The following is a 16,234-nucleotide window of genomic DNA, read 5'->3' as shown; positions in this document are numbered from 1 at the left end:
AGGAATATTTTAGTAATATATACTACAAATACATATTCATAGCTATACTACTACCTACAAATTATAAATGCTCACAGATAATTTCATTTTAATTGCTATTCTACACAGTAACTTACTTGTAATTGCACTTGCAATGTTTTTATTATATATTAATAACATGCCCTTCATGACTAATACTAGAAAACTAATAGTATTTTTTTAATTTTTTTACTTTTATTTAATAAATATAAATTTCCAAAGTACAACTTTTGAATTATAGCAGCTTTTCCCCCCATAACCTCCCTCCCACCCGCAACCATCATATCTCCCACTCCCTCTCCCATCGCATTCTTCATCACAATTCATTTTCAATTCTCTGTATATACAGAAGATCAACTTAGTATATACTAAGTAAAGATTTCAACAGACTGCACCCACACAGACACACAAAGTATAGAATACTGTTTGGGTAGTAGTTTTACCGTTAATTTATATAGTATAACACATTAAGGACAGAGGTCTTACGTAGGGAGCAGGTGCACAGTGACTCCCGTTGTTGATTTAACAACTGACACTCTTATTTATGATGTCAGTAATCACCCTAGGCTCTTGTCATGAGCTGCCAAGGCTATGGAAACCTCTTGAGTTCACCAACTCCGATTTTATCTATATAAGGCCATATTCAAAGTGGAAGTTCTCTCCTCCCTTCAGAGAAAGGTACTGCCTTCTTTGATGGCCCATTCTTTCCGCTGGGATCTCACTCACAGAGATCTTTCATTTAGGTCATTTTTTTTTTTTTTTGTGGTCACAGTGTCTTGGCTTTCCATGTCTGAAATACTCTCATGGGCTCTTCAGCCAGATCCGAATGCCTTAAGGGCTGATTCTGAGGCCAGAGTGCTGTTTAGGGCATTTGCCATTCTATGAGTCTGCTGTGTATCCTGCTTTCCATGTAGGATCATTCTCTCCTTTTTAATCTATCAATTATTATTTGCAGACACTGGTCTATTTATGTACTCGCTTTGACACTTAATCCTATCTTTTTGATCAATTATGAACTTAAACTGATCACTTTAACTAGTAAGATGGCATTGGTACATGCCACCTTGATGAGATTGAATTGAAATCCCCTGGCACCTTTCTAGCTCTACCGTTAGGGGTAAGTCTGAGTAAGCATGTGCTGAACTGTATATCTCTTCCCTCTCTTATTCTCACTCTTATATTTAACAGGGATCACTTTTCAGTTAAATTTAAAACGACTAAGAATAGTTGTGTGTTAATTAAAGAGTTCAACCACTGGTATTAAATAGAACAAAAAAATACTAAAAGAAATAAAGTAGTAAGTTGTTCCTCGATAGTCAGGACAAGGGCTGATCAAAACATTGTTTCTCAGCATGAGAAAAATCCTTGCCCTCAAGTACTCAATTCTATAAAAGGAAGCAGACAAGTAAGCCAAACAAAATAAGAAGTGTCTGTCTCTTTGTGTCTACATCTTTGTTGTGATGGGACAAAAAAGAAGGTAGTACAGCATCTAACTGTAGCAGTGATGGAATTGGGAGGAGACAGGATATGGTGCTAATGTTAGAAAGGCTTTTTAGAAAAGGTGATAAACTAAGCTGCATCTTGAGAGATGAGCTGGCAAAAGACAGAGAAAGCATTTCAGGGAGAGAATACCACCAGTGCAATATCTCATGAAGGACCACAAACACACTGAAATAATGACTGTGTCTTTTCTTTTAGATACATTGAATCTGATTTTGAACATGTGATGGGGTTCTGTAAGCAACTAGAAATAAAAATTTTAGACTTTCATCAAAAGTTTGCACTGAAAAGAGTTGAAGTCATTAGGGAATTGATGACTTGTAGATGAGACAGTTCTAAAAAATGAGTAGAATGATAAGATCAAAATGGAATTCTGTGTACTGGTAAGGTCCAGCAGAGGAATCCTAACAGAGACCAAAGGAAAGGAAAAAGAGAGAAAGAAGAACTAAGAAAACAATGTGAACAAAAATAAGAATCAACAATTTTGGTTAATTTTACATTAGTCAAAAGTACCAAACACAGTTAGATATAAGGACTAAAATACACCCACTGTTCCTTGGTAACTTCAGCTAGGGAAGCTGGAGTCGTGTAGTGGGGGTGTATACCATTCAATAAACAGTAGACTATGGAATGAGATTAAGCAATGGATCTTATTAAATATAATTAATTAGGTCATAATGAAATTAATCCTAGCATAGACTGGTTTCAGAAGGTGCGGCTGTGAAAGGAAGGAGAAGGATATGGAGATAGCTAGGGAAGACATGGGATGAAGATTTGCTCTTATTTCTAAGATACAAAAGACTTGAAAATGTAGGGAAATGAGAGGGTAGAAAGGAAGAGGTTGAAGATTCAGAAGAAAAATTTCCTAAATGACAAAAGGAGGCACAAATAGAGCCTTAGAAAAAGTTGAAAGGGTCCAATAAAGATTAATTTCTAGGGGAAGAGAGAAAATTGAGAGACATTCATAAATTCCATTTTTGCCCCTGTGAAATAGGAAGAAGGATGAAACAGAAAATCTGAAATTTAATGGTGATAGTTGGGCATACAATTTTGGGGAATGAGCTGCCTGGTACCCCAAAAAGGCCAACTATAACTATGCAGGCAGTAATCTACATGATTCTGTGAATCTTAAGTCAGTTCAGGCACTAGAGTAGGATGCTGGCAAACATGAACGCTGCTCCAGGCATCAGGGTCACATGCAATACACTGAAGGAGTTGCTTTATTAAGTCATAATTCTCTATGCTGGCCCTGGTTATTCATCTCACTGGACTGGGTGACTTTCTCTAAGAAATATTTAATGACCACAGAATAGGTTTGATTAAGATCTGATAATACATCATTAGACTTTTCCTCAAAAGTTAAAGACAACTGAATTACAACTGCATCTCTGTAATTCTGTGGTTAGTATACACATGTAGCCAACACAAACACATGTGTGTGTGTGGAGGAGTCTAAGGGTTAAAGTAATTTTGAGCAGAGAAGTAATTTGCCATAGAGAAGAAACAGCAGAGTGAGAACTTGAACCTAGGTCTTCCTAAAGCTCAAAGCCATGGCTATTAAGTATTAAGCTATACTGCTTCCCTACCTTCATCGAAATTATAGTCTGTATCTGTTGGGGATACAAAAATAATTGGTCATTGACAATATGCATATACTGTAGCATGTATGGCAGTGCTATGAAAAAGGAATTGTGGAAGAGTTTGAAACATCTTCATTTGGGGTGCTTGTGAGATATACAAGTGCTTAGGTTCCCTAGGCTGTTTGTCTGAAGCTCCAGTAAAAGAGATCTGAGAAGCATATTTATAGACTTGAGCCAACTGGAAACTGAAGCTGTGGGATTCAGTAAAATCTGTGTAGGAATGTATAAACCCTAACTGCAAAGACAAACCAGACCACCAAAAATGAACAAGACCATAAAGAGTGCTGCCACAAAAGCCAAAGGGCATTTTAAAAAGGAATTGTCAACAAAGTTAAACACTGCCTAGAGGTACAACAGGTAGATATGTCTTTCATTTAAATAAAAGCCAAGGTGATAGATTGGATTAAGATGGCAGAGTAGGAAGGGAGCTTACTGCTCTAGCCTAGCAGAAGATAGTTTAAAAACAGAGGAGAGAGAACGCAGTCTCAGGGAAGAGTTAGGAAGAAAATGGCAGAGGAAACTCCAAGCAAATTAGAGGGACACAGTGGAACTATGTGGAGGGTACGGACGCACACAACTCAGGACCCCAGCAGCCGAAAGCCTCTGCAACAGCTTTGGAGAGTGAGGTGAGGCCAGACTGCAGCTGCCAAAGACACTGGCAATAAAGCTGCAGGAAGAGCCTGGAGGGAATACATCTTGGAGCCCCGTGGGGATAGTGTACCTGCCAAACTAGAGGAGAGAGAAAAAGGCGGGAAACGTTTTTCTCTCCCCAGTCACCCTGCAACGGCATTCTGTAACAAGCCAATAGAGAGTGGGCACCATTTTGGACATACATAACAGCTATGCCAGCTGGTGTCCATGCCCAGCAACCAGCCAAGCAGACTCCCAAGGCTGGCAGGAAGAATGATGTGGGGCTGGGTGCACTTGAATGTGAGAGGCTTCTGTGTTGTAACTGTGAAAACACTGAGGCTGCGTGGGAGGGCTCAGGGTGTGGCTGGGACTTTGGGCAGTCACTGTAGGAGGCTCCGTATGCTCAGGATTCCCTGGTTCCCTGGTGAGGGACACTGCTGGGGAATCTGTGTTTACACCGAGGACTGCAGATCCTTTGCATGGTCCTTATGGTAGCATGGACCAATATAATATCCAGACACTGGTGTCCTTTGAGGAGAGGAGGTAAGCTGAGTCTATGCCAAGAGAACAGAACAAACTTACCCCCAAAAAGGAGAGAGAGAGAGAAAGAGAGAGAGATTTACAACACCCAGCCTGCGTGTCACCTTAGATACTCCCTTCATCCTGGAGCACTGAACAGAGCTCCCTGGCCACACCAACCACACACGTCTAGGTATTCAATGAACAAGTAGATACTCCACTAATCCACAGAGGCACAGTCCAAAAAGAAAAGCTGCCACAATGAAAAACAAAGAAGAAACCAACGAGTATCTTCACAAATACCAAATAATGAAAACACCAATTTAAGAAACAAGAATAAGGAATACAACATGATGCCGCCAAAAGAATACAACACTTCAATACTAGATTCTGAAGCTGAAGAGACTGAAGAAATGCTAGAAATGGAATTCAAAAAATTGACTGTAGGATTACTTAGAAGTATTCAGAAGAAAATGCATGAACTAAAGAAATCCACACAGGACATGAAAGAAAATTTCTCCCATGAAATTGAGATCTTAGAGAGAAAGCAAAATGAAATCTTGGAAATGAAGAATTCAATAAAACAAATAAAAATGCAGTGGAAAGACTTAAAAAACAGAATCAGTGAAGCAGAAGAAAGAATATTCGACTTAGAGATAAATTGCAGGAAATTTTGCAATCAGACCAAAAACAAGAAGAAATCAGAAAACTAACACTGTTGGTAATCTACAGGATACTATCAAACACCCAACATATGGATTCTAGGAGTTCCTGAAAGTGTGGAAAGAGAGAAAGGATTAGAAGGCCTTTTTAGTGAAATAATAACAGAAAACTTCCCTAATTTGGAGGAAGAAAAGGATATCCAGCACAGGAAGCACAAAGAACTACAAATAGACATGACCAGCAAAAATCTGCACCATGACTCATTGTAATCAAACTCTTCACAGTGAAGCATAAAGAAAAGATTCTGAAATGTGCAGGAGAGAAACACCAGTTTAATTTCAGAGGATCTCCTACAAGAATCACAGCTGACTTCTCATAAGAAACTCTACACATGCCTGGCGCCATGGCTCAATAGGCTAATCCTCTGCCTGAGGCACCAGCACAACAGGTTCCAGTCCCAGTCGGGGCGCCAGATTCTGTCCCAGTTGCTCCTATTCCAGTCCAGCTCTCTGCTGTGGCTTGGGAGTACAGTGGAGGACAGCCCAAGTCCTCCCGCATGGGAGACCAGGAGAAGCACCTGGCTCCTGGCTTCAGATCAGAGGCCATTGGGGGGTGAATCAACGGAAAAGGAAGACCTTTCTCTATGTCTCTCTCTCTCACTGTACCCTCTGCCTGCCAAAAAAAAAAAAAAAAAAAAAAAAAAGAAAGAAACTCTACAGGCTAGGAGAGAATGGTGAGATATATTCGAAATCTTAAGAGAAAAAGACTGTCAAACGAGAATACTGTACCCTGCAAAGCTCTCATTTATGAATGAAGGTGAAATAAAGACCTTCCATAACAAATAGAAATGGAAAGAATTTGTCACCACTGTCCAGCCTTGCAAAAGATGGTTAAGGATGTGCTGCACACAGAAACACAGAAACAAGTTCATCAGTACGAAAGAAGGTAAAGGCTGAAAATCTCCCAGTAAAAGTACAAAGGAAATCCTAAGTAAAAAATAGGATATTTATGGAATAATGGCAAGGCCAATTCATTACTTATCAATAGCCACTTTGAATGTAAATGGCCTTAACTCTCCAGTTAAAAGACACAGATTGGCTGAATGTTTTTTAAAAAAATCCCATCTATTTGCTGCCTACAAGAAACCCATCTCACCAACAAAGATGCATGCAGACTGAAAGTGGAAGGATGAAAAAGATATTCAATGCTAACAGAAACTAAAAAAAGAGTTGGTGTAGCCATCCTAATATCACACAAAATAGACTTTAACTCAAAAACTTTTTTTTTTTGACAGGCAGAGTGGACAGTGAGAGAGAGAGACAGAGAGAAAGGTCTTCCTTTGCCGTTGGTTCACCCTCCAATGGTCGCCACGCTGCGGCCAGCGCACTGCGCTGATCCGATGGCAGGAGCCAGGTACTTATCCTGGTCTCCCATGGGGTGCAGGGCCCAAGTACTTGGGCCATCCTCCACTGCACTCCCTGGCCACAGCAGAGAGCTGGCCTGGAAGAGGGGCAACCGGGACAGAATCTGGCGCCCCGACCGGGACTAGAACCCAGTGTGCCGGCGCCGCAAGGCAGAGGATTAGCCTAGTGAGCCGTGGCGCTGGCCATCAAAAACTTTTAAAAGAAGGCCACTATATAATGATTAAGGGATCAATCCAACAGGAAGATGCAACTATTATAAACATATATGCAACATAATAGTAGGACACCTGACTATTTAAAAGAAATGTTAAGGGACCTAAAGGGAGACATAGACTCAAATACAATAGTAATAGGTACTTCAGTACTCCACTCTCAGCAATGGACAGAACAAACAGAGAGAAAATCAGCAAGGAAACAGAAGAGTTAATCAACACTATTGACTATACAGATATCCATACAATTTTCCATCCTACAATCACAGAATACACATTCTTTTTACTAGTGCATGGATTTTTTTTCTCAGATTGGCCCCATGCTAGGGCATAAAGCAAGTCTCCGCAAATTAAAAAAACGAAATTATACCATGCATCTTCTCGGACCACAAATGAATGAAGCAGGAAATCAGCTACTCAGGAATCTCTAGAACATATGCAAACACATGGACACTGAACAACATGCTCCTGAATAGTGGGTCATTGAAGAAATAAAAAAAACTTCTGGAAATAAATGAAGACGAAAATACAACCAATCAAAATTTATGGGATACAATAAAAGCAAAGTTAAGAGGAAAGTTTATAGCAGTTGGTGCCTACATCAAGAAATTATAAAGGCACCAAAAAAAAAATGAGCTATCAATGCATCAAGGGTCTAGAAAAACAACAGCAAACCAAACCAAAAAATAGTAGGAGAAACTAAATAATTAAAATTAGAGAAGAAATAAACAAAATTGAAACAAAAAATTACAAAAGATCAGCAAAATGAAGAGCTGGTTCTTAGAAAAAAGAAAATGGACACACCGTGTCCCAACTAACCAAAAAAATGAGAGAGAACACTCAAATTAATAAAATTAGAGATGTGAAAGGAAATGTAAAAACAGATCCACAGAAACAAAAAAAATCAGAAATTACTACAAAGAGCAGTATGCTAACAAATTGGGTAACTTAGAAATGGACAGATCCCTGAACACACACAACCTACCTAAATTAAGCCATGAAGACATAAAAACCTAAACAGACCCATAACCAAGATGGAAACTGAATCAGGCATTCCCGCTGAGATCTGGAACCAGACAAGGATGCCCACTGTCACCACTGCTATTCAATACAGTCCTGGAAGTTCTAACCAGAGCCACTAGGCAAGAAAACAAATCAAAGAGACAAATTGGGAAGGAAGAAGACAAACTATCCCTATTTGCAGATGACATGATTCAATATATAGAGGATCCAAAAGACTCCACTAAGAAACTACTGGAACTCCTAGGAGAGTTTGGTAATGTCACAGGATATAAAATCAATGCACAAAAATTAATAACTTTTCTGAAAATATTTTTCTGAAAATATTAATTTGTATTATAGATATTGAATAGAACTGTTATTTTGCATTTAGCAAAGTCAGATGGCTAATAGTTCCAAAATCCAAGTGTAAAAATCACCTATAAGCATTTTAATAAACAAATATTATCTGAGATTTTTAAGTCGTTATTATGTAGAATTTTCAGGGTGATATTTCTAGAAGCATTCTAATTTTGTATTTGAAATGGTGGTAATTCCTCTGCAACGAGACAGGATTTGTTAACCTACCTCCTGAAAAATGAAGTTGGCTATTGAAGTTGAAACCTGGTTTCAACTTCCAGCTCCACCAGCTTTCTAGAAATACATCATTTGAACTAGTTCCTTAAACTTCTTCAAACTTCAATTAACCCATATTTAAATATAGGCAATAATATTTATATTAAAGAATTGTTGTGAGGATTCAATGAAATAATATCTGTGAGTCCTTAACAAAATGCCTGGCACATGAATGTTCACCCTCAATGGTAGTACTAATAACAATTACATATTGCATTTAATTATGTTATAAACTAATTATAATGAATTATGAGGTTCTTAAGGAAATAAAGCATTATTAATATCTATTATAAAAAGTATGTGTCTGATTTTTACAGATTATATATATGTTTATTTGTGCGTGTGTTTTATTTTTTTAAATGATTTATTTACTTATTTGAAAGAGTTACACAGAGAGAGAAGGAGAGGCAGAGAGACAGAGAGGTCTTCCATCCACTGGTTCACTCCCTAGATGGCCACAATGGACAGAGCTGTGCTGATCTGAAGCCAGGAGCCAGTGTTAGATCAGGAGAAGAGTTAAAACTTCCATAGGACTTGATAAACTCACATATAAATGCCCAACATAAACATAAGCCTATTTTGTAAACTGTTACTTCTAGAGTGTCACTACAAAGGTCAGCCACATCATTTGGTGTAAAACTGCTCTAAAATAAATCACAAGTTTTCAGAGTAGTGCTTGGCACCGCAGTTAAGATGCTGCTTGGTACGCCTGCATCCCACATCACAGTATCAGGGTTCAAGGTCTGGCTTGGCTTCTGATTACAGCTTCCTGCTAGTATGTATACTGGAAGCAGCAAGTGGTACCTCAAATACTCGAGTCCCTGCCAACTGTGGGGGAGACCTAGACTGAGTTCTAGCCTCAGGGCTTCGGGCTGGTCCAACCCTGGATGCTATAGGCATTTTAGGAGTTAGCCAGTGGCTGCAAGACCTGTCTCTTTCTATCTGGCTCTCTGCTTCTCAAAAACAATGAAATAAACAAATAAGACCCTTCTTATTCTTATCACTGTAGTTACTACTAAAAATTGGTTTTATTCTTGTGAAATGGAAGCAAGTGATTTTTGACAATGCTATTCGCAGAGGGAAATTTAAAATACACACACAGGCCAGCTCTGTGGCGTAGCAGGTAAAGCTGCTGCCTCAGTGCTGGCATCCCATATGGGTGCCAGTTCAGGTCCTGGCTGCCCCACTTCTGATCCAGCTCTCTGCTATGGCCAGTGAAAGCAGTAGAAGATGGCCCAAGTCCTTGGGCACCTTCACCTGTGTTGGGGAACCAGAAGAAGCTCCTGGCTCCTGGCTTCAGATCAGCACAGCTCTGTCCATTGTGGCCATCTAGGGAGTGAACCAGTGGATGGAAGACCTCTCTGTCTCTCTGCCTCTCCTTCTCTCTCTGTGTAACTCTTTCAAATAAGTAAATAAATCATTTAAAAAAATAAAACACACGCACAAATAAACATATATATAATCTGTAAAAATCAGACACATACTTTTTATAATAGATATTAATAATGCTTTATTTCCTTAAGAACCTCATAATTCATTATAATTAGTTTATAACATAATTAAATGCAATATGTAATTGTTATTAGTACTACCATTGAGGGTGAACATTCATGTGCCAGGCATTTTGTTAAGGACTCACAGATATTATTTCATTGAATCCTCACAACAATTCTTTAATATAAATATTATTGCCTATATTTAAATATGGGTTAATTGAAGTTTGAAGAAGTTTAAGGAACTAGTTCAAATGATGTATTTCTAGAAAGCTGGTGGAGGTAGAAGTTGAAACCAGGTCTATATGATTCAAAATCTCTGTTTTTAGTCAAAAGGTTAGATAATTATTGGTATTTTCTTCATTAAAATCTTTAAATGGTTGACTTCCTTGATTGATGGGCTTAAATAAATTTTTTAAAAAATCCTCATTGAGAATATTTCAGGAATTATCAGTGTCTTAAATACTTTTTCTTTACTGAATCTTTAACCCATCTGCTATTGATGATTTCTCTCATATTCATATGCCCACATAATCTGTCAATTTTTAGAACCATAACGACTGCATATTTCCTAGGTAATCATAGTGACAAAGAATTCTTTTACTTACACTGCGTTGTCCTTTATTTCTTGCTATTCCAACCCAATCCTACCACATATCTTCACTGATCTAAACTGTCAGACTCCACTTCTCAAAATCTCATTTTTTGCTTGTATGCATAATCCCATATTATTTATTAAGAAAAAAAATTTGTATTTAAGCATGCTGATTCAATTACATGTTAACTCTTACCTCAGAGACCAAAAACTACCATGATTTTGGAAATAAAAAAGACAGATAAATAATAGAGTAAGAGTGAAAAGTTTCTGTTTTCAACAATTGGCTAAAAATCAAATATCAGTATCTCAGATTTGGCCTATTCTTTTTCCTGCTTACCTCGGGTTGACCGGAAATATTCAAAATGAGAGCCCACAGTTCCGCTCTCAGTGCCGTGGGACTTCCTTGTCTGATGTACTGTTGAGCAGCGGCACTGTCTTGCTCTGCTAGGACTGTCAAAATACATGAAGATCTCATGAGGGAAGCTATACGCAATCTCACTGAAGTCTCTCACTCTAAGTCTTCCGGGAAACTAACATTGACATCTGATGTGATCGCAGCATCGCCTGACCTTTTCTCACTCTGGATTTTATACGGCCCCATTTACAGCCCTGTAAGCTGAAAGCCTTAATTAAACTTCTCCACCTTCTACTCAGCCTGATAAAAGTTTTAAATATAGGCACCTTGAGATTTTGAGATGTTGCTTTAATTAACATGGATCTGAATTACTAAAGCGTGTGTATGTGTATATATATATATATATACACACATATATATATGTATAAAATATGGATTCCATGATTAACTCAAGTTATATCTACTGAAACCATAAATTTCTTACACATATTCTACTAAGTCATGAATGTTCTATTATGGTACATGACATATACCAGATAAGATAATCCATTCTAATAGATGACTTGTTAGTTATCTACCAAAATCAATAGAAAAGAGAATTTTTTTTCAAGAGGCAAAACCAAAGAAGATCTGATAATATTTTAAGAAGGCAAAAAGTACTGTTGAGCAGCAAATTTCACAAAATTAACATATAAACTTCTAAATTTCATTTTTATCTTTTTAAATAAAAATGCTAGCTATTGTTTCTGAAAATAATGTCCCAAAAGGCAAAATACAAAAAAAAAAAATACTAGTTAATCGCTGATGTTTGTCTAAGAGTATTTTTTCTTACATTTATTCTTAAAATCTTGAAAGGGAAAATAGTCTTATACTAAATGAAAATGATATGGCCAAGAGAAACAAAAGAATCACATGAAATAAAAAATTGATGAAACAAATTCTTTAATTTGCAATTGCATTTAATGAAGTTGTCAAGTCATACCAATGAAACCTTTTAAATAAATATGATTTTGAAAAACAGACCTAGAAAGTTTTGTACAAGACAATATAATTGCCATATAGGGTTCATTCTGACACAAAGATTTACCTGCACTTCATATTTCAAAGACAAAAGATTTATATAAATAAGGAAAAGGATCTTTAAAATACAGGAAAATATTATTCCTTAGAATACTGAGAGCCACGTGGGTTAGTAAGTCTTCCTGCGGGGAACGATCAGCAGGAACTGTTGGTTACATGCTCTGCTAATGCAGGAGCATAGTCCCATTAATTCTAATGAGAGATGTGTGAGTGCATCAAAGACAGAACTTACCTTCTGAATTCAAAAGAAAACTCTGCTGAATGAGTTTATCTAACATCCCCGACGAATGTGTGTCTGCATTTCAATTTTAGTGAACTAGTTGTGTACTTCATTTGACATTTATTATAAAGCCAAAACGATGCATTTTCCTGCTCTATAAAGCCTTCTATTAAATTATCTGCATAGATAAATATTGTGCCTCTTTTGGTTTTTAGCTTTTCAGAGATTAAATTTCAATTGGCGATATCTGATGCAGATATTTACTGAAGGTGATCTCATTTTTCAGAAATTAATATAAGTATACTTAAAAGCTTACCTTTTTGACCAATACGCACGTGCTCATTTTCAAAAAGTTCTAAAAACATGAAAAGAAAACAAAATTATTAAATATAAAATATAAATATGCTTAATTACACTTAGAAGAACAGCTACATTTTTTCTGTCCTGATTTTTAATTTAAAAATTTTTTAAAAATTTATTTGCAAGACAGAGAGATAGAGACAGAAAGAGATCAGCCACTTGCTAGTTCACTCCTCAAATGCATGCAATAACCAGAGGTAGACCAAGTCAAATCCAGGAGCCTGGAACCCTGTCAAGGCTTCCTTGTGTGTGGCAGGAACACAAGTACTGGAGCCATCATTACTTGCTGCCTCCCAGGTTTCCATTAGCAAGAAGCTACAATCAGACACAAAGCCAGGACTTAAACCCGGACACTTCATTGTGAGCATCCCGAGCAGCATTGTCACCTCTATGGCGAATGTGTGCCGTATACTGATACTTTCAATTATTTTTAAAGCTGTGTGGCTCTGCAGAAAACTACATTTACCTCATATGCTGGAAAGTTTTTTCTAAGTTATATAATCAGAAGGAAAAATTTGATACTTTAACTTTTCCTTTGTTAGAATATCTTCTCACAAAAAATGTTTCCACTCATCTTCAGTTTTTTTCAAATAAAAAGAAAACTTGTTGGTGGTTCATTTACAGAGTTCTACTTTCACTCCAATCTACGATTAAAGTCTATCTTAAAAGCCTTACGTTAAAGGTAAAATTCCACTATACAAATCCCATTTTAAAAGATTATATGGGATGGGCTGCTTTTTTATAAAAGTACCAATCACAATGGAAAAAGACTCATATACTAAACAATATTAAAATAACAAAGACTTGTTTATCAAAAACACCATTAAGAGTAAAAAGGTAAGTCACAGAGTGTAAGAAAAATATTTGTAATACATATAACTAGCAAAGAACTTTTATCCAGAATATATAAAGAACTTTTGGTAGAAAAAGGAAGACAATGTCAGACAAAAATAGGCCAAGAACCTGACAAAAAAGATAACTTAAAGGGACAATAAACAAAGGAAAATGGCTCAACCACATTAGTCATCCCAGAAATGTTATTAAAACCATTATGAAATACACGATCATCACAATGCCAAAATGAAAAAGATTGACAATTCTAAGTGAAAAGATACCAAACAAACGAATTTCTCATAAAGTTGCTGGGAGCATAAATTGGTTCAACCACTTTGGAAAACTGGCAATATCAAGCTAACACTGAACATCCTACAAAAACCAGCAATTTACTCCCAGGTACATACTATAATGCATATAGTATGTACACCAAGAGACATGTACAAAAATATTCACAGAAGCACTGTTGACAATAACCAAATCGTGGAAATAACTCAAGAGACCATCAACAACAGACCAGATGACTAGTGCTGTATTCATAAAAAGAATTACGATACAGCAATGAGAATAAGTGATTTATAATTCCACACAACACAAGTGATCTTAAAAACAACATAAAGTGGGCCGGCGCCATGGCTCACTTGGCTGATCCTCTGCCTGCGGCACCGGCACCCTGGATTCTAGTCCTGGTTGGGGTGCCGGGTACTAGTCCCGATTGCTCCTCTTCAAGTCCAGCTCTCTGATGTGGCCTGGGAGGGCAGTGGAGGATGGCCCAAGTGCTTGGGTCCCTGCACCCACATGGGAGACAGAGAGGAAGCACCCGGCTCCTGACTTTGGATCAGCGCGCAGCGCCAGCCGTGGCGGCCATTAGGGGAGTAAACCATCGGAAGGAAGACCTTTCTGTCTGGCTCTCTCTCACTGTCTATAACTCTCTATCTCTCTCTCACTGTCTAACTCTGCCTGTAAAAAAAAAAAAAAAAAAAAAAAAAAAAAAAAAAAAACCAACAACATAAAGTGAAAGAAGCCAGACACACAGAGAAGCGTATCCTGTAGAGTTCCGTGATGATGAAGTACAAAACAGGCAAAACTAGCCTGTGTTAGAAGTGTCACTAGTCGTTAGCCGTGGGGCTGGTAGAGCAGCCAAGAGGGCTGCTGGGAGGCTGTAATAGTCTGTTTCTTCATCTGATTGGAGGTTATACAAGCGCACTCACTTTGGAAACCTTCACTGATCTGTAATGATGTAAGTACTTTCCAGCATGCATTTTATACTTTATAAAAGTTGTATTAAAATTAGAGTAAAACAAAGAAATACGAAGTCATGGCAATGGAGGGAGTTGTGACTTTAGATCTTTGGTTCATTCCATAGAAAATCAGTAGCTCAACTTTCTTTCCTCCTCCTCCCAAACTCCTGGGAAAGGAGGAACTGTTGATTGCATTTATCAGATTACACAGCAGTAGATAACTCCTTCCAATGAATTAACTGTGTGTTAAAGGACATGAACTTGCATATGGCTCTCTCCATAAACACAGCCTAGGTCTCCGGCAACTTGGTAGCCAACTTGGAACCTGATGCTCTCCTGACGAGGCTGCTCATGCCCAGGTACTTTGAAGTTCTTATCAAGGGTGGCTTAATGGCCTCAGAGAGTGAGATAAGGACACAGAAGGACAAGGAGACTGATCTTGGGCTAAGTTTTATTTTTAAGGTTTATTTTCATTATTTGAAATGCAAAATGTTAGAGAAAAACAGAGACAAAGAGAGAGGGAAAAAGAGATCTTCTATCCACTGTTTCACTTTCCAAACAACCACAATGGCCAGGGTTGGGCAAAGCAGAGGCCAGGAACCAGGAACTCCATCCAAGTCTCCAAGTGAAGGGACTCAAGTACTTGGACCTCTTTTCTGCCCTCCTAGGCACATTAGCAGGGAACTGGATTGGAAATGGAGCAGCCAAGACTCAAACCAGAGCTCCAACATGGGATGCCAGCATTTCAGGTGGCAGATTAACACACTGTAGCACAAAGCTTGTCCCTTTGGCTAAGATAATTTAACACCGTTTTCTAGAAAGTCTGTTCTGTAACACCCAACCTTATTCCAGCCAAATACAAAATGGTACTATACTTCTGTTTTCCATTTGTTAATATTTCTTGTGCCCATAGCACTCTTGGGAGGATGGAGGTTGCTAGGGTAAAGAGTGACAGAATTTGAGTACTCCAAGGACATCTAAATGCAGAACCAACTACACCATTACTCCCAACAATGAATAATAGAAGCAGCCAGTTTTCCATTACCTGAAATATTTTAAAAAATATGGCTTGATACATAAAATTACAACAATAAGCAAAAAGCAGAAGAATTTTCTTAAAGAAAGATTACTGTATGTTTGGTACATTTTCAGTATTAGATAATTTTTAGATGGAAAAAATAATCCATAGCTTTTTAATTAAATAGAATACCTGAACCAAAGTACCCTTTTTTAGCTTATTGTATTCTATTTCTGATGTCCCCAAAAGTAATCAACTGATCAGTATTCAGTGACCAAGAAAATTGTCTGGGATTCCTGCTAACAAACAATCATTTTTTTGAAAGGCAGAGATACAGAGAGGCAGAGGCAGAGAGAGATAGAGAGAGGTCTTCCATCCACTGGTTCACTCCCCAGATGACCACAATGGCCAGAGCTGCACCAGTCTGAAGCCAGGAGCCAGGAGCTTCTTCCAGGTCTCCCACTTGGGTGCAGGGGCCCAAGGACTTGGGCCATCTTCTACTGCTTTCCCAAGCCATAACAGAGAACTGAATTGGACGCAGAGGAGGCAGGACTCGAAGCTGTGCCCATATGGGATGCCGGTACTGCAGGCAGCAGCTTTACCTGCTATGCCACAGCGCCAGCCCCCATAAAGCCATTTTCTATTAGTAAAATTTAAACAGATTACAAGGAAAAAAAAGTCTGACAAAAACATATTTATTTCAGAGGCTACATATAAAGTAACAATTTTCACCTTACTTATCTATGATTGTCAGGCTTAGTAACCAAGGATCAAACCTTGACAGCAAATTTTTG

At 38.0% G+C, this 16,234-nt stretch overlaps 1 protein-coding gene across 8 annotated transcripts in view; it reads right to left on the bottom strand.

Moving 5' to 3' along the window:
- The window catches only part of TBC1D19 (TBC1 domain family member 19), a 177,439-nt gene that overhangs the window by 86,310 nt on the left and 74,895 nt on the right, over window positions 1–16,234 (bottom strand). For all 8 annotated transcript variants that reach the window (XR_016229836.1, XR_016229834.1, XR_016229835.1 and 5 more), the window contains 2 exons: window positions 12,304–12,342; window positions 10,670–10,782 (listed from right to left, as the gene is read on the bottom strand). Coding sequence is in view for 5 of the 8 variants with exons in the window: in XM_051842268.3 (XP_051698228.1) it covers window positions 10,670–10,782; window positions 12,304–12,342 (152 nt within the window). In the remaining 3 variants the exon portion in view is untranslated. The remainder of the gene's footprint in view (window positions 1–10,669; window positions 10,783–12,303; window positions 12,343–16,234) is intronic.

This window comes from Oryctolagus cuniculus, chromosome 2 (genome assembly GCF_051225735.1).
Source record: "Oryctolagus cuniculus isolate XC-2025 breed Fujian yellow rabbit chromosome 2, ASM5122573v1, whole genome shotgun sequence".
Classification (NCBI taxonomy): domain Eukaryota; kingdom Metazoa; phylum Chordata; class Mammalia; order Lagomorpha; family Leporidae; genus Oryctolagus; species Oryctolagus cuniculus.
This window is presented reverse-complemented; position numbering and strand designations above follow the sequence as displayed.